This window comes from Diprion similis, chromosome 10 (assembly GCF_021155765.1).
Source record: "Diprion similis isolate iyDipSimi1 chromosome 10, iyDipSimi1.1, whole genome shotgun sequence".
Lineage (NCBI taxonomy): Eukaryota > Metazoa > Arthropoda > Insecta > Hymenoptera > Diprionidae > Diprion > Diprion similis.
In genome coordinates, this window is record NC_060114.1 from 709,669 (window position 1) to 737,357 (window position 27,689).

General features: G+C 34.8%; 1 protein-coding gene across 1 annotated transcript in view; it reads left to right on the forward strand.

The window, feature by feature from the left end:
* The first annotated feature begins 1,731 nt into the window (after positions 1-1,731).
* LOC124411863 (sodium/calcium exchanger 3) overlaps positions 1,732-27,689 on the forward strand; it is a 584,624-nt gene continuing 558,666 nt past the window's right edge. Inside the window, exon 1 of the mRNA XM_046891367.1 lies at positions 1,732-3,309. Within this exon, the coding sequence (XP_046747323.1) occupies positions 1,967-3,309 (1,343 nt within the window). The 5' untranslated portion in view covers positions 1,732-1,966. The remainder of the gene's footprint in view (positions 3,310-27,689) is intronic.

Here is a 27,689-nt window from a genome sequence, read left to right on the forward strand (position 1 = left end):
TGTTATTTTCCGCAAGGGTATTTAACCTTAATTCCGTAAAAGTAGCTGCATCAAGATTTTTAGTAGTTGTAACTGTCAACAACGACTCATTGACGATTCCACCCTTAACGTAACGTATTGCTAGTGCAATATTTTTGCTGTTATTATTATTTCTCGTCCCATCTTCCATTAAAGTAAACCAGTTCACGTCAAATTTCTCAATGGGACTTCGTACTGCTTGAACCGTTGCTTGAATTATTTGATTTCGAACTTCAGGTGAATGATGTCTTGCATTTTGTTATATGACTGACAGCCTCATTCAAATTCGGAGCTTTCATGCACGTGTATTCAAACAAATTCTGAAATAATCATTGTTTTTTTTCTTCCTTCATAGTACAATTTCCACGAAAAGCTAATTCGTTGACAACTAGACATTGTATTACTTCAATGGTAGACTTCACGTAATCCCTCTTTTTTTCCAATGCTTTTGATGTATCAACGTTTCAACACTGCTAATTGTAGCTATTCTATGAACTAGTCCGTTACAAAGGCCTTGTTATTTTCTTTTGGAAATATGTGTAAAATAACTTACTTTATCTGTTCTCCGATTTCTGCAATATCAGAAAGAAGAACGTAGCTAACATTATTAACATGTTTCACCGAACCTGTTTCCATAGGACTACAAAGAGCTATTGTATCTTATGCTTCCATCTATTTTGGGGAATGAGGTTCTTCGTGGTTAAATTCCTCTTTAACTCTTCGTTTTTTCTAAAAAAAAGTCCGTATATCCATCGCAAGATCAATCAATCTTCAGTTCACAACAATAAACAAACAATCGTCGGTAAAACCCGTCATATCACCAACTGACTAAAATACTGTACTTACACTACACTGACCAACACCATAGACGAATAACCTTTAATTTACTTATTTTAGTTCAGAAGGGGATTCCCCGTACCACAGATTGCAATACGGGCACAGCTCCCACACATACTTCAAACGTCATCTATGGGCGGAATAAAGAATTAGTATATATATGACTGTGACAAACCGTGGTTAATTCGGCAGTGTTTAGATGTCGCTACGCTAGTAGTAAATTCATTTTTTTGTCTTCATCATATTATGAACAAACAGTTCACTTAGCATCCCGGGAAAGTTTTTTTTACATAATTGAGTAATTTTTTCCGTAATATTATCTTAGTTGCTGGTATTCTTTAAGGTAGGACATTACCCTACAGTACCTCTCCCTAACTACAGCCGTCATCACATATTCAACATTCTCTAGTATTTAATTTATTGTTTTATAATAGAAAAGTATAAGTGCTATGTCAGGTTATCGAAATGCCATGACAAAACAACGTGATTAATATAAAGTATTATAGGTGGTCCATATAAATGGCAATAATCATGTAATTAGTAACATGCACTCTAACTATGATGTATATCTTAAGCAATATTCATCTGATCGCTTATTTTTCCTCGCTGGCTTTCAGATTATAGCCGTTAGAAATCCCGTCTGGATTAATGCACCGCCCTGAAGTTTGCCGCATACTTGATACAGCAGAGATATCGTCTTTGCGGTGACTCCAAGGCGTTTTATTCGTGGTCTTGGTCATAGTCATAGTCATGGTTGACGCGCTTGCGCCTTCGATTGACGTGCCTGTACTGAGGCTGCTCAGCGTCGGCGTCGGGGCGCCGGGGCGTCGGAGCGTCGAAACGAGGGAGGCGAGGCCCGCCTGTCTAAGCCTAGGCAGTACGCGACCGAGCGCGATTCAGGTCTCGTCTACGTCAGTCCGTGATGCACGGAATAACACGCAACTTTTTGGGGAGCGTCCATAAATTGCTGATAATAGACTGTCGATAAACGTATTGGGTGTTTGTTTCGTTACTCAACGCCTGTCCTACATTTCTGTCACTCATTTTTCTTCGCCTAGTTGTTCATCTCTCTTTTTCTTCTGAACTTTCAGTGTGAATTTGGGTTTCAAGAATGCCAGGTAATTATTCAGCTCGGTGTGAACCGGGACTAGTACTACCAGTGTGGACACCGGTGGATAACTTAGAGCTAATTGACATCGTCCTGAGGGGCTCGGTGTATTTCTTTCTACTTATGTACTTGTTCATTGGAGTTTCGATAGTAAGCGATCGGTTTATGGCAGCTATCGAAGTGATTACTTCGAAAGAAAAGGAGTTGGTAGTTCGCAGACATGGCAGAGAACCACAGATAGTTGTAGTGCGAGTGTGGAACGAGACCGTGGCTAACTTGACGTTAATGGCATTGGGAAGTAGCGCACCAGAAATCTTACTGTCGATTATTGAAATATGGGCGAAGAATTTCGAAGCGGGAGAACTTGGGCCTGGGACAATAGTGGGATCCGCAGCCTATAATCTTTTCGTCATTATATCTCTCTGCGTCTTTGTCATCCCGGAAGGTGAGACGCGGAAAATAAAGCACTTGAGAGTTTTCTTCGTCACCGCAACTTGGAGCATATTTGCGTACGTTTGGCTCTACATCATCCTTGCAGTGTCAAGCCCCGGCGTTCTCGAGGTTTGGGAGGGAATCCTGACGTTCTCCTTCTTTCCAGCTACTGTCCTAACGGCTTACGTTGCCGATCAGCGACTTCTAATTTACAAATACCTGCACAAAGGTTACCGCATGAACAAGCGAGGTGTAATCGTCCAGGGCGAAGCAGCTGATTCAGGCAGGGGCACGGAACTCGAGATAAAAACAGGCAATAATGGTATCCGCTGTGAACATATCGACAGTGATTCACCGGAAGCTCGGGAGTTCGAACAAATGCGTCGTGACTATATACAAACTTTGCGAGAACTCCGCAAGCAGCATCCTACTTTGTCGTTGGAACAGCTAGAGGTAATGGCCCACGAAGAGGTGCTCGGAAAAGGGCCAAAAAGCCGCGCTTTCTATCGGGTTCAGGCGACTCGGAAGATGGTTGGAGCTGGAAATCTTAGCAGAAAAATAAGCGAACGTGCTCAGAGTGATCTTAGTGAGGTCAAGGCGGAATTGCAGCGTGCAGAGGCCGAGAGCATTGACATTGACGCAGTGAATGCTATGCGTGTCTTTTTCGATCCCTGCCACTATACGGTCATGGAAAACGTTGGAACATTTGAGGTTGGTGTGACAAGGGCTGGTGGCGATCTACGCCAGGAATGTGCCGTTGATTACTGTACCGAAGACGGTTCGGCTGAGGCTGGTTCCGATTACGTAAGTACCAGCGGGACGCTAATTTTCGCACCCGGTGAGACCAGGAAGACCATTCAACTTTCGGTCATCGACGACGAGCTGTTCGAAGAAGACGAGCATTTTTATGTCAGGTCAGTCGAATTGATAATAGTAAATGACATATAAAATTAAAGGAAATATGGAGACCACTGTTGCACTTACAGTGCTGTATAGTATCATACAATGCAGCGATTCCAGAAATGTTGTATCTCATATTTTACAATGGTAAGTGTAAAAGAAAACTAAGTTGATGTGAGACGTGACATATTCTATTGAATGTCAAAAGTTTTTCCGAAACTCAATACAAATATTTAGGAAAGCTAAGAAAGTGCCACTTCGTAGATCCCTTAGATCGTCAAACCGCTCGAAATGGCTATTTCAACGTATTCAGCATTGCGATGAACATGGCAAAATAAAAATTTAATAACAAAGCATAATCTGACAAACGTGCTTATTTTCTTTCAAATGTCGAAAAATGTCGTTATAGCACAATCTAAAGTAAAAAACTGTTTTTACAAGGAAAGGTCTTTCTGTGGCCCTTTATGATTTTGTTTATTTATGTAAAACGTTCCATGGAAATCCAAGTGATGCGTTTTTTTTATATTGTGAAAGGATTTTCTAGGGGGTGAAATTCCCCGTCAAATGGGGAGCACTCAAGGAGTATTCTCCAAGTCTTGCATATTTGCAGGTGAAAGAATCGAAAGGACCCAAATGTACTATATTCTCAGTGATGCATAAGGAAAAATACATTTTATTTTCTCTTCTAAGGGTAGAATCTACTGAAGTTATACTGACGAAAACTCACAACAATGATTTAACAAAACAGCTGTGCATTTATGTTCGAGTGAATTGCAATTTAGCAGGCGAGAAAACCGTACTAAGCTCATTCATTTTTTCATGGAATTACAATTATGCATTTGTATCGATCTGTGTTACATAAAGATATCGCCGCCACCGCGACTGCCACTGATGTGTAACGATTCGGCCCTTCTTTCCGTCAGACGCCCTGCCTATAGGGCTTCTGATTTCTCGACTTCTTTTTTTTCCCAGAACTCGAAAATTTTACACTGGGAATTCCCGGGAATTCTCGAATTTTAGAAATATTCTTGAAACTTTTAAAGAATCGTAAAATTGTCAGTTAAATGTGAAATAAAATTACGCTTATTAATAATAATCAACATTTATTATTTATTCAGTGTTGTTTTAATTGAACCCGTGACATTTTTTTTATAAACTCTGATAAGGCCAGATGTGAACTGTTCATATCAGGCCTGATATTGGCCTGAAAATTGGCCAGATCCAGCCTCATATGAATAGAACAAGCCGTATATGGGCATATCAAAGAGTATTTCGACAGATCAAACTATATGCGGCTATATATAGCCTGATATAAAAATTGACCACATCTGGTCTTACACGGACAGATCAGACTACATACGGCTATATCTAAATATTTCTCATAAGGTGGAAGGCAGCGTACACCTTACACAACAATATCACGCAACACAATACATTTAAAACTTCAACTTAGTACAACACGTGTTACAGATCTACTATACATGTATAGAAATACATGACAAAAATTTTCGTAACTTCTATGTATACTAAACTTAAAATATTTATCCACCTACCAGAAAGGATCTAATGATTAAGACTCCAAAGTGCTCGTAAGAAAAGAAAAATTTCTGTCAAACTGCATGTGGAAGATAGAGTTGATTTTTGAAAGTTGAAAGTATAGAGAATTGAATAGAAAAAAATTTCAGTTGAATTATTTCCATTATTGATTAATCGAAACATGTAAAACAGAGTTTCTTTTCGCCAGGGATGACTTTGTTCGACCCGGTATGTCCATATATAACCTGATATGACCATATACATATAGATTGATACCTGGGTCAATAGGGATATGAAATTTTAATACATGCAGCCAGATATGGTCAGATATCTGTTCGCATATGATTGTGTATATTCCGCTAAAATATTTTTTGATATATACATGTGTGAGAATATTGGAGTATACAGTGACTTTTCGTGGAAAGCAATCCAAAACTCGTGCAGTCTAGTGAGATTGCGTTCACCCATACCCTGTTTATGTTATATTTATTCTGCTCGAACTCGAGAATAGCTCGCGTAGAATTTGGTGGCTGAAAGCATTTCGCTGAACGGAAAGAAAATTGTACATCGAACTAGTTTGCTCGTGTGCAGACATTATTCTGTGAATATTTATCGAAAATCAACCGATATAATTTTGATATTATGTGCTTTAGTTGAAATAAAAGTTAATCTTATGAGTAAGTGGACTTGCGGGAAAAATGGACTAGTTGAGGAAGACGATTGCAGTCAACCGTTCAATAAAACTTATTAATTAATGTCTGGTTTAACTTGCAATCAATTCATCATGAATCTAGTCATCCGTAGGATGTTTTTGTTCAATCTTTGGAACAAGCAAATTATTACTAAACACAATAAATGATTAATATTTATCTTCCAACAAAATTGTGCTACGTTAGTAATTTGTATTACACGCAGGTGTGATTAAACAACGAATAATGAATAAATGAATGAGCAAACTCTGCGGATTGAAATGACGAATGACTAACAAATTGTGTATTCAAAAATAGTAGTAAGAAATCCAAGAGAATAAATTTTCTGACGATTATGTTGGCTATTTTCAAACATTATTCCGTCGATGAATAATCCCTTTCTGGGATGAAAATCAGTCAAGGCTCTCGACGAGCCTCAACCCAAGTAAGCTGTTTCCTTGCAGCTTGAGTGTATTGACGAGGCTCATCAAGGGACTAGTGTTTGAAAATGGCCAACACAATCGGCCAAAAATTATTTCTGTCGAATTTCTTAGTATTGTTTTTAAATAAACAATATGTTCGTAATGAATCATTTCAATATAGAGAGTTTGCTCATTCATTCATTCATAAATCGTTGTTTAATCAACAAAACTGCGTGTATCACAAATTACTGATGTGGCATAATTTTGTTAAAAGATAATTATCAATCATTTATGGTAATAACTAATCATTTGCTTGTTCCAACGATTCCACAAAAACATCTTACGAATGACTTGATTTGTGATAAATTGATTGCAAGTCAAACCAGACATTAATTCACTTAAACTAATGTATTATCATAACATAATAATCGAAACTAATTCACTGTACGATTTTCTTTTTGTTCAACTTTTTGTCATATCCATTTATATAAAATTTTCTGATATGGCCATATATATGTAGGCCTATTAGACTACATATTGGTTTATAAGACTATATGCGAGCTTACAAGAAAGATTTTTCAGTGGAAATTTCAATAACTTACACACTGTTTTAACAAACCTACCTGAATGAGGCTTAGAGTATCTTCCTAGAAAACGTTTAACTTGTCTTTTTATTGAAAACTAGGTACTTTGAATATGTATCTTAACTTCCTTTCTGAGGTAATTGAAAATATTAATCGCACAGTCTCTTGATCAAACAAACACCAGGTACTCGAAGTATCTTCGTAGAAGCAATCTTTGAATTCAAGATACGTACAGCATATTTTTTTCTACAAATAAATAGAAGTTTTAATCAGAGTATTTTAGTAAAACGAAAATAAGAATTTTGATCATACAATCAATAAAGAAACAAGAACTACCTGCACAATCAACTAAAGAATACACTTTGAGTATCTTCCTATAAAACTTATAATTTGTTTTTTCATTTAAAAGTAGGTACTTTTAAAATGTATTTTCTCTTCCTTCCTGAGGTGAGTAAAATATTAATCACACAGTCTTTCAATTAAACAAATAGTAGGTACCTGGAGCATCTTCGTAAAAACAATCTTCAAATTAAAGATAAATACATGTCATATCTACAGTTACACACACACGAGAAGCGGTTTCACGATTTCTCGATTTCTCAGCTTTTTTTCCCGTCTCGAGTAGACCTGGATTTCCCGAGAATTCTCGCTTCGAGAAGTCTCGACCAGAAACCCTAGCCCTGCCCCGGCCTTCACCACCTCCTCTTCCCCTTGCCGACGTTTCGCCCTTCGATCAAACTACCACCTCTATATATATATACGTAAAACGTGAACACCCGCATGTGTAGGTATAGGTGAGTCTATAAGTAATTATAAGTCGAAATCGATTCCGAGGAATACACGGATGTGAAAAATAATTTTCGGGAAGAAATATTATAAATATTTAAACTCTAAACATACTACGAACATCCGTTACAGTTTGTTGAATTAGTTTGATGTTGTTGCGAGCTTTTGGTCTTGAGATCCGTTCGAAAGCCCGTTCGACGTTTATAGTACAACAATGGCAGTCGGATTTTTGATTTTTTTTCTCAACAACACTTAATCCAAAATAGGGTGGTTTTGCGCTTGAAGCATGCAGGGGAGCGTACGATATAGATACCTACATTCAAACTGTGACAACTAACTGTGGAAGCGCTATACATATATCTGAACTTATACTGATATATTGGTATAAAATTTCAAGTCCTAGCTGAAAAAACATTTTTACCCTGAACTTACCATAAACATTTGTTACAGGTCGTAGGATTATTCTATCATTCCTGCGATCCTTTTGTCTCAAAATTTATTTAAAAGTTTACTTAAAATTCACAATACAAAAATGACAAACGGATTTTCCGTTCTTTCATCGATAAATTCAAACCTGAAATAAGGGAGTTGGCGTACGAAGCCCCCTGAGTCGATACATGTATGGAGGGAAGATAGGCTGGGGCGGGGAAGGAGCGGGGAGGGTAGGCGCCAAGGGATTGAATTTTTGCAGGTATGAGGGTAAATACATAGGGTATATAGGGTTCAGTTTCAAATTCCTAGATGAATGTATATAATATACCTACTTGCGGTCAAGAATTAGGTCTATAGGTCTAAGGGTATATATTTAGGGTAATAGATGAAATCTGTACAGGTATAAGGGTATACATGGGCCAATCCACCAATTATCAACGAATGATCTGAACGTTAAAAAATTGATTTGTTTAAAAATTTATTTTGTTGTAGTATGTACTAAGATTGGAAACTTCACCAAGTTTTAACCTACTAGAACTCACCGTTCGGGAGAAATGCCACATCAAAGTATGTCATTTTGATCTAACTGAGGTTTACACGCGAATTATTTTCGTTCCGTTACCGGCATAAAAAAATTACGAAAAAATATGTGTATTATGTGAAAAACTCTCACCCTTCCAAATGTATTATTCATTTTTAGACAACTTTTGAAAATCAACCTCAAAACACGTTTTTAGGCAAGAAACCGCTTTTTCTCATGCGCCGCCAAAATTTATCGTACCTTTGAGTCTTTCATGTGAAAGCTGAAATTTTTTTCGTGAGAGACCCAAATTTTCAGAGTGGGATGGCTATCGGATTTCACGTGGGACACGTTTAATCGATACAAGTCTGTTAATAATGCGCTCTTTGTCAAATTTAACGAAACACTTTTATTTTCTTGAATTATTCACTGCTAGTCCTAACCCGTTGCGGTCACACGGGGTCCAGTGGACCCCAGGCAAACTTTGTGGCTATTTTACGTCAAGAATGACTTTTTTTGCATTATTTTGCATGTATAAACGTACCATTGTTATTTTAAGAGATTTAACAAAATTCGTAACCTCAAACTTCTAACATCAATATACTTTTTTCAAAATTCATTAAAGCTCTTTTTTTCACTCAAAAATATATTGTTTCCCGAGTGAAATGCCGTAACGTCTGTTACGATATTACAAAAATTGAAATTTCTACGAATTTCTGTGTGAAAGGAGTTAAATTTCGCGACTTTTTGTTTCCTTATCGATTTTTTACTATTTTTAGTGAGGTTTTTAATAGGAGATGTGAACGCCATGGGTTAAAAACCAAAGTTGTCGTCCAAGAAACAATAATATTCCGTTATATTTGAAAAAGAGCATATTATTAACAGACTTTTATCAATTAAAATTGTCTCACGTGAGATCCCATGGCGATCCCACTCCGAAATTTTGGGTTCCTAACTGAAAAAAGCTTTCACATGAAAAACTTACAAATAGGATACATTTTGGCGGCGCATGAGAAAAAGCAGTTTTTTTTTGGGCTAAAAACATGTTTTTGAGGTTGATTTTGAAAAGATCATTCGTTGATAATTCTTGGATTGGCCCATGTACATTAGAGTGGTTCAAAAGAATTGAGTGTTTTTTTCTTCAATATCATATATTTAGTAGTTGTTGGAAAAGAAAATAAGAGACCTGTTGTAATTCGAGCCCTCAATATTAGTATGTAGTGGTTCTTAAACAGAATTTTCCATCAAATTAGCATGAAAAAATAATGTCAATTTTATTTTAATTTTGTAGTTCAGTAACGAGGCAACATACATACATGTCCGACACATAATTTTGTACGGTATTCAATGCTTTACAAAAAACGTCTATTATAATTTTTTGATAACTAAACTTTTCCACTGTTATTCAAGGTCAAAGTTGAAATCGCGTAAAAATTCACCTTTCCGTAATTACGTCCTCCAGAGCTTACATTCTCTTCCCACAGTTTTATAATCACTACACACTCTGCATCCTCTCCGTATCTTCGCCAAGTCAGCAGTGTGCTCCCTCTACTCCTGCGATGCAAGTAGCCACTCCCTTGCACCCTTTCCTTCACGTATTCACTCTCAAGTCATCTTTCATTCGGCCAACATCTAAATTGATTTCTCCTCCCTTTTACCGCCTTCGCATCTTCTCACTGTACTCTCCACATCTTTGACAACGAATCACTCATTCGAGCATCCAACTCCTCGATAGACGTTCCTCTCATTTCCTGTTATCCTTGGTACGTGCGCGTAGTCGACGGGTACCGAACCCGAAATGGAGAGTAATAACATCACGGCTGGGTGTGGATGCGGTTATCGATAGCCGCTCGTCGTGACCACAATCATCCAACCCGTAACAGCGAAAACATATATTACAGTTCGTAAGGTCGGGATCATTTTGCGAATTTTCGATCAGGACAAAAAGTCAGATATGTCAGACAAAAAAATAGGCGTAGTCAAATGTTAAAGGTCACATTTGAAAGCGGAAAGAATCAGCTTCGTTATCGTTTTTTAGGAAATTTTCTACGACCCTTTTAGCACTCACTGGGTAATGTTGAAGATATGTTTTTCACGATTTTGATACTTTCATAAAGTTGCAGGTAACTTTTGGGAAATAGGAATAGAAATTTCTTCTTAGACGGAGTTTCAACGGGACAAGATTCAGGTTTAATTTCGTTTTTTTTTTTTCTAAAATTTGCGAATTTTTCCGCAAATTTATTATGTGCAGTACTTTTGATACAGTAGTTCAGTTTTTTGAAAACCTATCCTAACTCGAGAGTTATGGGGTTTAAAATCAAATGTCAAGGGCTATAAAAGATGTAATATCTTATTTTGAACGGGGCAGAAATTTTTCAGAATTTTTAAAAAAATTCCTTTTTATGACCATTCCTGGTCGAAATGCCGTGATTTTTTAGTTAATTATACTACTTAACGAGCTATTGGAGTTCGAGTGAAAGGGTCGCGAGTAATGAGATGAACAATGCTTCTTTTTTTATTTTTTTTTATTTACTCATATCGCTCGTTCCACCTCAATCCGTACGATTTTCGGTAAAAATTTAATCAATGACTCTGATTTTTTTTTAATTTTACAGATTCGTTCCACTAACAAAATAATGGAACACGTGTTTCACGAGAAAAATTTGCGATTTTTATTGAAGAAGATATGCATGGTTGGAAATTGTAGGAAATCACAAAAAAACGTCGCGCATGCGTACATTCAAACTGTTGTTTTTTCGAATCCATTGGTCGTACAAAAAAATGCAGGAAATTGATTTTGAAGATCTTGAGTCATTCTATGCAGTGATATATTTCAAATTTGCGTTTGACATTGTTAAATAATTATTATTTTGTTTTCAAATTCCATTTGCCATTTTGATCATCACTCACCAAGTTAAAATTTTGAAAAAAATTTCATTTTGTTCCCACTTTAATCTTGAAGAAACGGTCCGAATTTGAAAATGGAGTTCGAGTGGAGTCTATTAGGGTGGGCCAAAAAAAAAATTTTATGTTTTTTTCTTTAGTTACCATGAAAATATCGTCCGAGATGACGAAAAAAAAATTCCGAAAAAGTTTGAGCTCTTAATATTAATATTAAGAGGTGACGAATTGTGATTTTCGATTTACCATTTAAATAACACAGGAAATTTTTTTTTTTCATTGGGAATTTTAATGCACTCGAACGAATTTTCGTCTAGTGAGAATCAATATATATTCTTCTAGGAAATTTAACGATCTACAAAAAAGGTCTGATATAATTTTTTGCTAAGTCGACTCCTTTAAAAGTTATTTAGGGTTAAAGGTCAATCTCAAATTGTAAACGATTAATTTTCCAAATTTTTATATTCTATCACGGAGTAATGGCTCAAAAACATAAAATATTATAATATTCGTGAATTCTCTTATTTTTATTCGACAAATTCACAGAGAACATTTTATGTCATTCAGCACGATTACATCAAAAGCGTTAAAAAGACATTTTAATGTTGTTGAAAGTATTCTAAAGATTGTCACTTGTAGTTTGCCGAATAATTGTTAATTCTTAATCTAAATTTGAGTTATTACTATTTTCATATTCTACCGCTAGAGTCACTGTAGTTGTCGCTGTAAGCCCCACCGTTCTAGCATTATTTACATGTAAATAATACTTAAGGTTACGTTCATTTTCTCCAACTTTATTTACTATGAGAGGTCTTGTGAAGTTTGGCTTCTATTTAATTGCTGGTTTTGGAGTATTGTAGCGTTCATTGTTTTAGTTTTTCATTTCAAACTCTGTAATTGTTGAAACTTTTTCTTATTATTTGAAAATGAGCTGCAAGCCTAATTTTTTAATTGGTACTCCCAACCCGAACGTTTCTGGCCGTAAATTACCCACCGTTAAAGAGGTTATGTCAGTGTTTTTTCATCATCATACTGTATTGAAGGAGACAATTAATAAAAGTGCAGTAAATACTATAATCAAAGTTGAAAAGCAATGGCATTCTGCGAGAATATCTATTTGTGGACGACAAAATGCTGTGAAAAAATTGCAAAGCTTACATTGTTACTTGTCTTAATACAGGTTAGTCATTAGTCATAAATCACATGTAAGCTATTTCTCTTGATTATTCATGTTTTTATTTATTTCGTTCGTTTCGTAGGAATTCATCATGGGACTTGTGCCGAAATAGAGAAAGCTTTAGATAAAGAGTTGATCCATTTACCTTGTCGCCATCACATCTTTGAACTTGTTTTGAAAGGTGTGATTGAGGTATATTGGCCGACCTCATCAGGCCCAAACGTTCAGTTCTTCTTTAGATTTAAAAATAAATGGAATGAGCTTTCTGAATCTAATTTCAAAGCTAGGATGGATGATAGTATCGTTAGTGGAATATTGTCACATAGCAAACAAGCGTTAGTTACTTTGATTGAAGAAAATTTACAGGTATGAAATCATAAATTTGACTTCATACAAATTATACACGCGATATGTTCTTTGCAAAGTTGTTAGATCTTCCTTACTTTATTGGATAATTTGAATTAAATTTGTTATGTATTTTTGATAGGTCCGTCAACCGAGAGATGATTATAGAGAGCTTTTAGAGCTGTCACTGATTTTTGGGGGAAAAGCCAAAAACTAATTTCACATTCAAATATCCAGGTCCAGTTCATCATGCTCGTTAGATGGCCAAATCCATTTATTCACTACAAATATTTATTTTTAGAGAAGAATTTAAATTATCAGCGCTAGAGATTAACGGTTTACGTCAAATATGTATTTTTTTATTCAAAATATATTTGAAAGCTTGGTTCACTGCTCGATCTGCGATTCTGGCTCCACACAATGACTTGACCTTCATGCAAGACTTGATTGAATATAAAACTATAAACAGTTTCGTATCAAAAGCAGCGTGTTCAAAAATAATGAATCACCTCTGGTACTTGAGTAAACAGCTGGCAATTATTTCTCTGTTTGACAACAATGTGCCTCTATTCGTAAAACAAAAAGTGATTCGAGCTTTGAACAAAAACAAAATAAGCACCAATCCGAAAAAAAAGAAATTTGAAATCGAGAAAGAAAGTTTAGACACATTGTTGTCAGCAGACCTGAGTGACTTTATTTCAAGAAAGTCTTTGACTATATTTCAAATATTTGACTTACCTATTGACTTCATCGATAAAAGTGTAGAAATTTGGACACAGGATGAGAGCTATCAAGAAAACCTGGCATTTTTTTAAAGTCTCAGCGTCGTGAATGATGTAACAGAAAGAGGAGTTGCATTGATAGAAGAGTACAACAAATGTCTTACTAAGAACGAAGAACAGTTGCAATACTTGTTGCAAGTAGTTAGAAATTACCGGGAAAAATTTCCCAGTTGTAATAAAAAAAATTTAGTTTGATTTTAAGATTAGTGAAAAAAGTACAAAATATACAATAAAAAATGTTATTCGAATCAAAAAATTATTGAAATACTGCTTTTATTATTTTAAATTGCCTAATAGTCAATTATAAACAGGGCATTTATTATTTTTACTAGGAATCATTAATTTTTTTGAGTCTTTACTCAGGTAAGGTAAAATTCCGACATTTTGAAAAAATTATGTACCGAAAAAAAAATCAATTTTTTTAGAATTATCGTTATTTTATGAGTATTTTATAGTTTTACGTAAGAATACGCGATAAGCTTTACAAATAATGTAATATTTAATGTTTTTTAGCCATTACTCCGTGATAGAATATAAGAATTTAAAAAATTAATCGTTTACAATTTGAGGTTGACCTTTAACCCTAAATAACTTTCAAAGGAGCCGACTTAGCAAAAAATTATATCAGACCTTTTCTGTATATCGTTAAATTTCCGACAAGAATATGTATTAATTCTCACTAGACGAAAATTCGTTCGAGTGCATTAAAATTCCCAATGAAAAAAAAACCACCTGTGTTATTTAAATGGGAAATCGAAAATCACATATAATATTAATATTAAGAGCTCAAACTTTTTCGGAATTTTTTTTTCGTCATCTCGGACGATATTTTCATGGTAACTAAAGGGAAAAAAAAAAAAATTTCGGCCCACCCTAGGGTCTATTTTGTTTTATTACTCAAAAAGAGTGGGAACGCGGCGGCCAGATACGTCACGTGGTCGGCTGTCGTCAGTGCGCAGTACCTACGTTTACACAAGGACGATAGGTGAAACAGAAATAGCGAAACACATGAATTAACGAATCAAGTGAGTGTTTATTTTTATTTTTTGCACACATTTGCAATATTCGACTCATAGCTAATGATGTAATTTTTACTCCAATTTTGTCGTTTTTTTTTTTGGAATAAATAAATGGTACATTGAAGTTCCCCGAATCATCTTCGCTTTCTCGAAACGGTTTTGGAGCTCTTGAGTTTCCGTTTATAATCATCAAGTGAACAGAATTCAGTATCAATATTTTTTATATTTTCGTTAACCCACGTGAACAATTTGGCAGAGTTATTTATTGGGTCGTTTATATTTTGCAAGCTTGCTCTTGCAGTTAATCTTTTGATTGTGCCTCCTAAGCCGTCGGAAGATCCTTTTCCATGCGCCGTGGCGACTTTACTGTACCATACATTTATTCGATAAAAAAAACGACCAAATTGAAGTAAAAATTATATCATTAGCTATTAAGTCGACTATTGCAAATGTGTGCACAAAATAAAAAATAACACTCACTTGATTCGTTGATCCATGTGTTACGCTATTTCTGTTGCACCTATCGTCCCTGTGTAAACGTAGGTAGTCAAAAAAAATAGACCCCACTCGAACTTCATTTTCAAATTTTGACTGCTTCTTCAGAATTGAAATGGGAACACAATATTTTTTCAAAATTTTAAAATGGTGAGTTGATGGTGAAAATAGCAGTTAAAATTTATAAACAAAATTATAATTATTTCATAATGTCAAAAGCAAATTTAAAATTCATCACTGCATAGAATGACTCAAGATCTTCAAGATCGATCTTTTGCATCTATTTGTACGACCAACGGCTTCGAAAATACAGAAGTTTTTTTTCTTTCACGAAATACGTCATCCATTATTTCATTAGTAGAATGCGTATGTGAAATTTAAAAAAATCGAAGTCTTTGATTAAAATTTAGTGTACGGTTTGACGTGGAACGAGCGATATACATATAATTATGCGAGACCTTGGTTAGAAACTTATGACTCTCTGCTGGCACTCGCTGTTGCGGAACTCTTCGCTGACATCGCAATATCAACAAAGTGCCTCTGCAATCATGTATTGGAAGGGAAAGTGAGTCTTATTATTCTTTTTATCAGTTCTCAGCGTTAGTATTGTGAGGTAAATCTTGACAAAATGTGTAGTGAAAAGGTATCAACCTGGAGCAAAAAACGAGCCCAAACTTGCCTTTAAAAAAAATTGGACATTTCTTAATCATGCCGCCTACAATGCTATTGATTGAAATAAACAGACGGGTAAAAATACTGACTATAAACAAACAGGCCGCATTGGAAAAACTGCTGAAAACAAAGATAAGTATACATCGCAAGTAAGTGTTCTTGATAGGAGGCTTACGGCTCAAGAAATTGCACCGAATATCAAAAAAGTACGGAACGACCCCAGCAGTGTCATCGATCGAACTCCGCGCATCAAAGCAAAATGATATCAATGTGTATTTAGTAATAAGAAAAAAATATTTAAGTATTAAAACATGATTATTTACTAAATCTATTTATTTACTTGTATAAAAAAATAAATCGATTGAATAACTCTACCTGAGACAGCCATTTATTCTTCACAATTTTGTAAATATTATATTTTCCCGATTTTGATATCTTTTGTTATATTCAACTCAATTGTAACCTTTTTGAGCATCAGTAAAGAAAGGAAATCAATCAATAAGATGTTCCACAAAATTCATAAGAAATAAGCCAATTACAATTTTACATTAAACCCATGAAGTGGATGGATGAGATTTATCTACAATAATTTCTTCCGCATTAGCATGCTCCGCAATATTTTCGGTACTTACATCAGACTCGTCGATAATTTGAATAATATTGGGAATATCGAAACAAGAATTTTCATGGCAATTAAGGCCTGAAACAAGTCTAGCAGAGCAAAAAATGCGCTACAAGAAAAATTTCTTCCAGTAAGGATAACAATAGAAATATTTGAAAATAAATAATACACATCGTTTATTGGTATTAAACTTTATAAAAAAAGGTGTTACACTCTGTTTTTACAAAAATTACTATATAAAAAATTTCGTGATCCACAACACTAAGAAAAAGAAGTTGCTCCACGGTCGGCATCGTATCTCCAGTAAATGTTGATCAATCTGCAAAATTAAAAAATATTGTTGTAAAATAAAATTCTAGTTATGGTATATCGAGCCGGAATTTTGAATTTCGTAAAATTCAGCAATTTATGGCCGTTTGAAAACAGTATGCGTTTTACATCATAAATTTTACACTTTTATTATTTTTATGAACTTTTTAAATAAAATAATTAAAAAAAATATCAAAAATCCGGCTCGATAGGCTATAAAGAAAAAGATTTCAAATATTGAAGAGAAAATTACCTCCAAAAATAATCAAAACTGTACGAGTTATCATGCCGACCGTGTCGGAAAAAGTAGTTTCGAGACAAAACGCGTTTAAAGCTTCAAGTGCGTTTTGCTCGAAGTCGTGCGCAGCTAAAGCAAGAACTTTATGCATTTTTTTATTTATTTTGTAAACTTACGTTCAATCTCCCATTCCGGCTTCGTATTATATGCCATCCTTGTCGGTAGTTAATTGTTTTTGTTTATTTTTTTAAAGTCGTAAGCGGTTCTTGCCTCTTTCGTCGGAAAGTCACAGTTTCTACCATAACTTTGAATCCATGAGGAATTTTCGCAATCGACTTTCACAGAAATAAGCCTAAAACTATAGAGACCAACAATCTAGTTAAAAAGAACAACATTTTTTGAAGATTCCGAACGCATGTAAGGGCTTAATACAAATAATAGAGCAGTACAAACCAGCTTTTCCCGACAATATTTTCCGCAATTTGCTTTTGGTTTACCAGAATTTGTAGAGGGTACTTATATAGACATAAAATTAATTTTAAATGATAATTGTCTTATTTCTTATTAATAACTGTGTGGAACAATTTTCATTATTAATTTCCTTCCTTCTGTGATCCTCAAGCAGATTATTATTTAGTTGAATGTAATAAGAAATACCAAAATCGGAAAATTATAATATTATAAACAATTGTACAGAAGAGGGCTCACTCAGATGGAGTTATTCGATTAATTTACCTTTTTATACAGGTAAGTTGACTGATAAGTAATAATTGAACACATATTCAACATGTAACACAATATTTTCGAACACAGAAAATTAAAATGGTTTTGTTGAAATGTACTTCTTTCTGCGTGAATTCTTTCTTCGATAAAATTTCTTGGGAAGTATAACCACAATTTCACATAAAGTTGGTGCAAATCAATGAAATATGAAAATTTTCAATATAAATCTTCATTTTTTAACAATTTTGGCATTTTAAGCAATACTGATACCGAGCTTCACGAAAAAAGAAGATTGAAGAAATACAAAATCGTTCGAGAAGAAAAAAAATCAGTATTTATTGACAATTGAATGAAAAATGATGAAAATATAAATTTTCAACAATTTCTTTCGGAGATATGAACGATTTGTCAATATTCCAGAAATATGGAGTTGAAAGAGTATATGTCTGAGTACCTGATATAATTGAATCAGAATTTTTGGAATCAACTACTTCCGTTGATCAGTGATTACGTGAAGTCAACACTAGAACTGGCGTTTTTGAGCGTCCCGCATGCCCCCTAATCGAATCGTGGCATAGAGACCTTTATCACAGCGATATCTTTGATTTTTGAGGGTAGCCAACAGTTTTCATAATTTTCGATTCACCCTAAGGTACACACTAATGCCATATTTGCGTTAATGTCGCAGAGTTCGGTCGATAAACTAAGCAATAACTGCAAAACTATTGTTAGTAGAGAAAAAAGTTTCAGACAAAAGATGTAGATAATAAAATGATTTCTGAGGTTGATTGATAAGTTACACTAGAAATGAACGGTTAGGTAGATAAAGGTGAAAAAATTACAAATGTAGGCAAGTTTGTGTATTGCGCACGAAATAATTCGGAAAATATTATTGCTAAAAAAAAAGTTTCGTTTGAAAAGGTCGATACAGTTTTTTTAAATGAACCGTTATTGAGATATCCAATTAAACGCGTTACTCGCGATAGTGGCGCCGCTGATAGTCGGGGAACCCCTGAAATCGGAAATTATGTTCAGAACACATCCCTTCGACAAATCATACCATCACGCGAATCGCATTATTCAATGTAGATCGATTCGCCTATTCACTGGAGTGTAATGCTGTGGAATTACTTTGGTGCGGCACGACTGGGCAGTCTGAGATTAATGAAAGCTGCGATGAATCGAAAGTTGCACCACGCGATTCTGCACTACAATGGTGTTCCATCAGGCATTCGATTGATTGGAAACGGCGTTATTTTCCAAGAAGACAACGAGCGAAAACACTCTTCGAAATATTGCCACAATTATCTGACGTCGAGCTTCAAAGAAGAGTCACGTGTTTTGCTTAGAATTATTTGGCCACCAGAGTCACCTTTTGGACTCCAGTGGTGACTCTGACTCACCATGTCTGGAGCTGCTGGTGCGCCGCGCGAAAAAGGCCCGGAGTGCAAAGGGTTAAATCCAATGGCATTATTGTAGGACGAGCTTGATCGTAGAGTAAAGCAATCGCTACATGACTATAATGCCCCTGATCTATGGCATTGTCTTGAAGACACATGGAAATCTATCGAAGTTACTGTTTTGAATGAATTAATCACCCAAAGGCCGAGAATTTGCAAAGCGGTAATTAAAGCCCAGAGTGGATTCTTCTGTGAGTCGAGAGTGTAGGAATGTTTATTGAAGTTGTAACAGTTTATTATGTTTACTATTATTTTTTTTTACAACATATACAAATATCGGTTCAGATCTTTTTTTTTTTTTTTTTTTATACTTCAAACTCTGTGACTATTTTTTGTATTACATTATCGAGGAATTTACTGATCATTTTTATTTCTTCTATCTTACCTGTGAAATTGACAATGTTATTTCCTTAGCTGATTACTATCAATCAATTGTGAATTGATAAAATATGATGATCGAAACTTGTGAACTTTTCATTCAATGTCAAGTTCGGAATAAAAAAATACAATTTTTCTCACCTTTGACAGTCAATTAGAAACCCCATACTTCTCGAGTTACACTAGATTTAAAAAAAACTGGACGACTGTACAAAAAATACTGTACATAATACCGATGCGGGAAAAAATCGAAAACGTTTCGCAAATCTCACCCCTTAGAAAGTTTTCCTGAGAGGAAAAATTATTCCTGTATCCCAAAAAGTTACGCGCGACTTTATGAAGGTATGAAAATCGTAAAAAAAAAACAACATGTTTAACATCACTTAGTGAGTGCTAAAATGGTCGTAAAATTAAAAAAAAAAAAACGATAATGAAGCTAATTCTTTCTACTTCCAAATACAACCTGAAACATTCGGCTACGCCTTTTTTGGTTAAAATATCTAACTTTTTGTCCCGATCGAAAATTTCAAAAGTGATCCGAAACTTACGAATGGTAGTGTACACATACTGATCAATGTATCAAACAAATGAATTTTTAGTACTCTAAGGAAGTATTGAAAAATAATTCACCTAAATATACGACGTTTCACTAATTATTTTAGTAAACGCAACAATGAAATAACTTCACCTTTTAGAAACGCACATTTCTTTAGCAAAACATAAATTTGCTCTAGTTGAAACTTAATCGAATGACATGAATTTACAGCGGCTGAAATGCTTTACATGAAAACTTATAATATTTTGTGATACGTCTATGAATTTCACTGTCAAGCTCGGGAAAAAAATTAATCTTTACACAAATTCAACTTTAACCTTGAACAACATTCAAAAAAATTTAGTTATCAAGAAATTATAATTGATCTTTTTTGTAGAGCGTTAAATTCCCTATAAAAATACTGTTACAAAGGGTAAAATCACCCGTCTTACCCCCCTTTCTAATGATCTAGTAGTCGGCATGTGACGCAAGAAAACTAAGTCTTCTTATGTTATTAAATGAAGAGGGTTGCTGCGTCAACCGCTATTATTGTAAAAGCAGTCCTGTTTCAGACTTCAAACTAGAAACACGTATTGCCATTAAAGCATTTTTCCTCCAAATATTTTACATAACGCCTTTTATTGATTCCGTTAACTGAGCTCACGAATCCACATTTTATTTGAAACGCGAGTCCGTTTCAATACGTATCGGACATTTACGTACGTTGCCTTGTTACTGAGCTACAAAATTGAGAAATAACTGAATAGCATATTACGTACCTAGGGAGGGTAAGTGGGCTATTCCAAACTGCGTGCAAGATTGACACCCGAGCTGAAAGTGAGGGTGGCAAGAACGCAGTTTGGGATCGCCTTTTTCACTCCCGTGCGACGCACACTATTTTTCACCACCCCCTGCATCGGCAAGTAGAATTTCCCATTTATGCGAGGGGCCAAAAGTTGTACTTTCCGTGCAGGTGCTGTGAAAATTATTTTCTCGTGATGAGTAAATGGAAAATGGCAACTTGCGTTCATGAACCACTGAATGGATCAGACTATAACAGGCGTCTTACTTCATCTACCAACAACTGTTAAACATGTGACTCTGAAAAAGAAACTGTCGATTTTCTGGAACTAGTCTAATATACCACATATGAGGGTTGAAGCTGCATAGGTAGAAGGCTTTTCATATTTATAATTTATAGATGTTAGGATAGGATATTTATATATGTGTAGGATAGGATCTTGGGAATGTAGGTCATTAAAGATACATCACAAGATCGTTGATGTTTCTTCGATGACCTGCATTTTCAAGATCCTATCCTACGTAGACTTACGAGTTCAAGACCAATACTACATAGAAGGTTACATATATGTATATATGGAGCATTCCCAGTGAAATCGACGAGTCATTTGCCTCATTTCACCAGATCATTGGATACATTTTTTTTCGCATTGATTCAACTTCAAAAGAAGCCTAATTTTTTCTAAGAATTTTTTCGCTACTCTCTCAGGTGGCGCGACAATCGTTTTTGTGTAAAAAAGGGATAACTAAAAAAACACAATTTTTATAATTCTGCAATTTTTTTCACAGATTCTGGGTCGAAAATAAATAATATCTATCATAATTAGAGAGTGGGCTGCGGTTGCCCCATATTTTTTTTACATTTTTTTTAGTTTACAAAAAAAAATAAAAAAAATAAAAATAATCAAACTCTAATAGTCCTTGCAGAAACAGAAAAAAATACGTCCTGGAAAGTTTTGATATTTTGCATATTTTTCAAAACACATGATGAAAATCTTTTTCTCCAATAAAGTAGATCGAAAGATGAAAAGATTTTTCTAATTTATTTTGAAAAGTATGCAAAGTATCAAAATTTTCCAATACATGTTTTACTAAGTTTTTTTTTTACGCTTCTGTGAGGACGGGAAGGATTTGATTTTTTTTAAATATGAGGCAGCCACAGCCCACCTTCTAATTATAATAGACATTACTTATCTTTGACCAAGAATCTGTGAAAAAAATTGCAGAATTTTAAAAACAATGTTTTTTTAGTTGTTTCTTTTTTACCAACTGGACTCCTATTTTTATGAAATTTTCCTTATTTTTCAAAGCCTCTCAAATGTACATTTTTGGAAATCAAAGGATGGTTGACGGCTTGTATTTCTTGTTAAGGTATATTCTGGGTAGCTGCCCTATTTTTGCTTGATCGCTTCCATTTCACCGAAATGTTGCCATTTAAAGTAGGTCATTTTTTAAAAAAACACTGTTTTTGAATAGTTATAACTTTTTTCTATCAACTCGAAATCCTATGAAATTCTTGCGGGTTATACTTCGTTGTATCTCTAAACAACACTGAAAATTTTAAGTTTGTAATAGAAATGGTTTCCGAGCTATGAATTTGTGAAAATGTCAAATTTTCGATTTAATATGGCATTTTTTGTGGTTTATTACAGGTTTTGATAATTTCACGCAATTAACTTCTTCTTCTTCCAACTTTCACTTACTTTAAAATCGATTGTAGAGTAGGGGGCAGAATGAGCCAACTAAAAAAAAAAAAAAATACGGAAAATAATTATTCCATCTGACTTTTTCTTCTCGTTGTGAATTTTAGATATTCAATTTTTCGATATTTATTCAAATGACATATTTTTAAAAAGTTTTTAATGTTGATGAACTGTGAACCTATGAGTTGTTTTACGTTGAGTGTAATAATTCTCAAATACTTTATAAACTAAATCGCATCCTCCTCTGTCAACCTTATATTTTCAAGAAAAAAATGGTTAGTCAGTTGAAACTTAGCTGGGACTTTCCAACTGGACTGCTATTCTAATAAAATTTTGCTTATTTTTCAACAGATGTTTATTTACTTCAACAGAAACTGAACTAATAAAAATATAGACTGAGAATTGAAGAATATGAATTAGAAAAATTGAACAATTCATAAAATTAAAGATAAAACTTAAGACAAGTATCAATATTTAGAAGAAAAAACCAAAAGGGGCCACAGCGGGATCGTTTACGTCGCATCCCTTATCAAATACACGCCTCTGCGAATCCTGCTGTGACGATATAAGTTAATTTTAATTTTGCGTTCCGTAATATGATGTGACTTCGGTGTTACAGTGTGAATTTGACTCGGTATGTCAGAGCGGTCTTTACTCATGCTGATAACTTCTAGTGATCGTTTATACAGGGTGTCGCTAAATTGCCTCCCACGGACTAGCCAGCGTGATACGTCGCTAAAATCCAACCGAGAATTTCTTTACCGGAACCTCGTACGACGCATAGTTTTTGAATTATAAGCTATAGCGCTAGGCCAATCCGAGTGCAGCTTTTCGTCTGGATTTGCCGCCACGGAAATTGCCGTTTTGTCTGTCTCGGTAAATTATGATTATTTTTTTACGAATTAAATATCGGCACCGCTAGCGACCAGTATTGTCGCCGCGGTATTGTTGCCGCGGTCCGCGGTGCTAGCTGCACGAATACGGGCGGGCACTCGTGTGTGTGAACAAAAGAGCATCCCCAGCTTGATTATACTACCAAACACACATAACATCTACGAGTGAAAATGAAAATGTGTGCGGCTAGAACCAGGACCGCGGCAACAATACCGCGGCGACAATACTGGTCGCTAGCGGTGCCGATATTCTCAAGATACGACGGATCCTGTAGGACAACAAATAATACCAAAAGCTAAGTACACAAAATGAACTGGTATTGTTTAAAAGAGAATCTTGACAGAGCAGATCCTTTATCCAGTAATTTTCACATGTAAACATTTATATATATATATATATATAACGGAAAGGCGTATTTTATCATGTTGAATGAATGAATGAATGCGGAAATGAATGAGTACCTGACAATTTATATTTACAATTTTATTTATACACTTTTTGCAACCGGCTTATTGAGTTAAAATATTTAAACAAGAAAAAAAAATATGATCCGTCACGATGATTGAAAAGTCACTAAAAAATAAAATATCGAATTCAAGGGATTCTCCATTTACAGATACACGTTTAAATTATTTCAATGATAATTAATCTGAATGTCCAGGATTATCTATTAATTTGAATTTTCTATATTATGAGCTGAAATTCCTCTTTTTTGATTTAAAAATTCTCATGTGAATAATAACCGTTACAGTGTCATCCAATAATGTGAAAAACTCACGGAGTGGAAAAAAAGTGTGAATCGTACAACCTGTGGCATCGTTAAACAGCCACGTGCACGTCATCGAACAACGCGGCTGACTACATCCAGAGTCTTCGAGAATGATATTAAAACTGATCGGACTCATCGCAACGGCATGTTACGCGGGGGTGAAACGCGATAGAGCGGTGGTAGTGGATGGTTATAAATAATCAAAGCTACTCCCACATAACGACAATGAATGAAAATTCAAAACTAAGAAGACCTACCTTTTGATAACCCGGTAATGTGGGTACGTCTTGTTATAATCCTACACAGGGCTGCAAGAGTTATTTGAACGGTTTAGGCTTATTTATATTAATATTATACGATGGACAGGACGATAACAAATTGATGAATTTAAACCAGATGAAAAATTATAAAGGTTAAAGTGTGACTATATGAATGAAAGTAACATCGACGGATGAATTAATATTCAAATACAGATGGCTGCTGAGAAGGTTTAATTCAACCATTTACGCTCTCCAAAAAATGTAATATCATACGAAATAAATTAGGTGCGAATGTAGTTGACACCCAGAAACATATATCATGCACTATTGTTAGTTCTAAGGTTGGACGGTCAATTATGACAGAATCTCTTTTTTGAGATTAAAAGTAACTTATATTAAAAATACAGTTTATCAAATCATATTGGGTTCATCCTCGAAAACGTGCACGAACGAGCTCGTAAACTTGACAATGAAACCAGCAATTATTTAAAATAAGCGAAATGGTATTATGAGCCGAGCTGACCACTAAAAAATTCATCTCAGAATACCCACAAGGATATTAGTTCCGGTTAGGCACCAATTATACCTTTAGAGTGCTCAGAGAATAATATGTTTTATCTTCATTGATGACGAGAGGAGCTTGTCACCTTGTGTTAAGAATGCACAGTTTTATAAAATGGTGAAAATCAATTTATCTTTATAAGAATGGTTCGTCGAGACTGAGAGCCCTCGAATGTAATAGGCCAGTGATCGGTCGTAATTTGGATCAGAACCTCACCTCACCATCGGAAGGGCTGCCGTATTTAAGGAGTTAGGCCACTCTAGAGGCCGACAAACAGGCTGTTTTGTGGGGTTTTTTCCGGAAAAATATAAAATAAATCGAGTTTTAAAATTTTGAAGTTCGTTGTGCATTTGATTGACTGTGAAACGTAATTTTTATAGGATAATTCCTTTAAAAATGGCGTTCGTGCAGCGTTTCTCTGATAAGCTCTGCAAGGGTCCACGGCCGTACCAACAGTTCCTGTAAATTCTGAATTATGATGAGTCACTAATTTTTTTTATCATTGTATATAACAACAGTTAGAGAAGTACGTATAATCTAGCAAATAAATCATTTTTGCATGACAAAATTTCAGGACGGATGAGACCTATATATTGTTGTAGAGCTGCTGGCCGGGATGAAGGCTTACGTGTTTCAGGCCACGATTTAATTGGCAAAAAAAAAAAATACGAAGCATTCAAAGTTAGTGAAACGATGTTTTTAAGCGATAGCAAGGAAACTATCGATCTGAGAGAATAGAGTTTCATGACAAGTTATAGGTATTAAAAATACGAACAATTTGGTCGGTCGCAAATTGAAATTGATGAATTTGTTCTCTTCCAATGTAATAAAAACCTGCTAAAACGGCCATTTCTACAATAACGAATAATTTATGCAATACTGCATGTACATCGAAATACATTGAAAGTCTCGTAATGTATGTCTTTTGGTATACTAAAAGAGTGTGCAAAACCGGAGTTCGATTGGATTAATACTATTTGAGAAAATTTATTTTGTATTGAAAAACTGACTTTTTTGCACGGAATTTTCAGGCTGGTATATTGTCCAAGAGCTACAAAACTGGAAAAATATTAATCCCGAATAGTCCCACTATCATGTACACGGTGAGGCAAAACGATTTTTTACCATCAAGTGGGCGTAAAATGACTCCAAAAAAAGGGTACGTTTTCTACTTGTTAACAAATCGAATTACTCCGCCCATTTTCAGGTTACAGAATCGAGATTAGCAGTATTGAAAATCTGTTATTTTTATACGAATTTTGGTGCAGTATAGACAAGACTTACTAACCGCCATTAAATTTTCGAAGACATTGCTCATGAATGGACTGTTCATTTTTTTGATCAATTCTGGGACAAGATGTGTGGCCGCGTATAGCGATAAAGTGGGGAAAATCCATCTCCGCACGAGAGGCACTCGCGCCGAAAGTGGATTCGCAGGTTCAAGTTCCACGAACTTGGAATATCTCTTGAAAAAATGAACGTATCGAGATAATTTTTTGCTATTCAGGCTAACTTTTTACGCTAATCGTGAATTTCCTATCAACGTCTCAAAAAAAAATATTTTTTAAGATGGAAATTTGTTTATTATTTTTTTTTTTTACTTATATTCAATTAATTTTCGGATTTAATATGAATTTCTTTTCAACGTTATAAAGTTCCTCAATGACTTTACCGAAAAAAAGACTCAATGACAAATATATTGTTTCCGGAGCACGGGTCATTCCGTTTTGAGGGAAAATAAGGGGAAGAACATCTGAAATGAGCACGAAACTTATTTACGTTTGAGCATAGCATATTTATTACAATAAAATGGTTATAAAAAATAATTTGAAATCGATAACTTAGTTAAATATTTCCTTTTTCGTTTGTATTTTTTGCTGCGGTATTTTTAGCTGTATATCTTGGTGTATTATATAGTCTACTATAGTGTCCTCAAATAGTAATACGCGTTTTAGCAATCTCATAATCTGTGACGATATTTATTGTTATTGGCTTTTGTGCGTTAAAATTATAATTACGTTAAGCCAAATATACAATAATCAAGAAAATATATGTATGAATAAAGAATAAATAAATAGAAATAAAAAGGACAGAGACGCGATGTAAAAGGGCAATAGCCAATCAAATTAAATATATTGTAAAAAAGATAAAAAAATATATGTATAAATAAAAAATAAAATCATTCACACACACACATAAAAATAATGTAAAACAACACTTAATGAAACATGAATGATTTTAAAAGAATGACACAGTTTCATTGGAATAATCCTTGTCTCGTTACAACTTATCTTTCGTTCTTGTCACCGTCTTGTGTCGTCGAGTCGGTCCGTATTCTTTATTAATTAAAAATGTGGAATCCAACAGGATTGTCGAGATTATAATGTTTTTCGTAGATGATTGACTAAATGTTGAATGCACTCGAGATTATACCGTGAGGTTGCTTGGTCAAGCTTAAAATTGATAGTCGTGCTCTGTATGACGTCTATGGACCGACTGCCTATAGGCCGTGAACCTTAACGTGTCGCACACATACACTTCAAAATTCGTTTCGTATATTACACCCAGGTTCTTATACCTTCCACTGATATCGGCCAACCATCGACGAGTCTGGCGCTCTGATATTCGAATCTCACAAATCAGAACATAAAATTACATCTACAGATAGATCAGTTAATCATTTTGGCGTTCATGATTTTGATTCCACCGAGAAAGCGTCTTTATTTACGTTTTCTTTTGCAAAAGACCGTATGAGAGGTTATGATACGTAACAGTCTAAC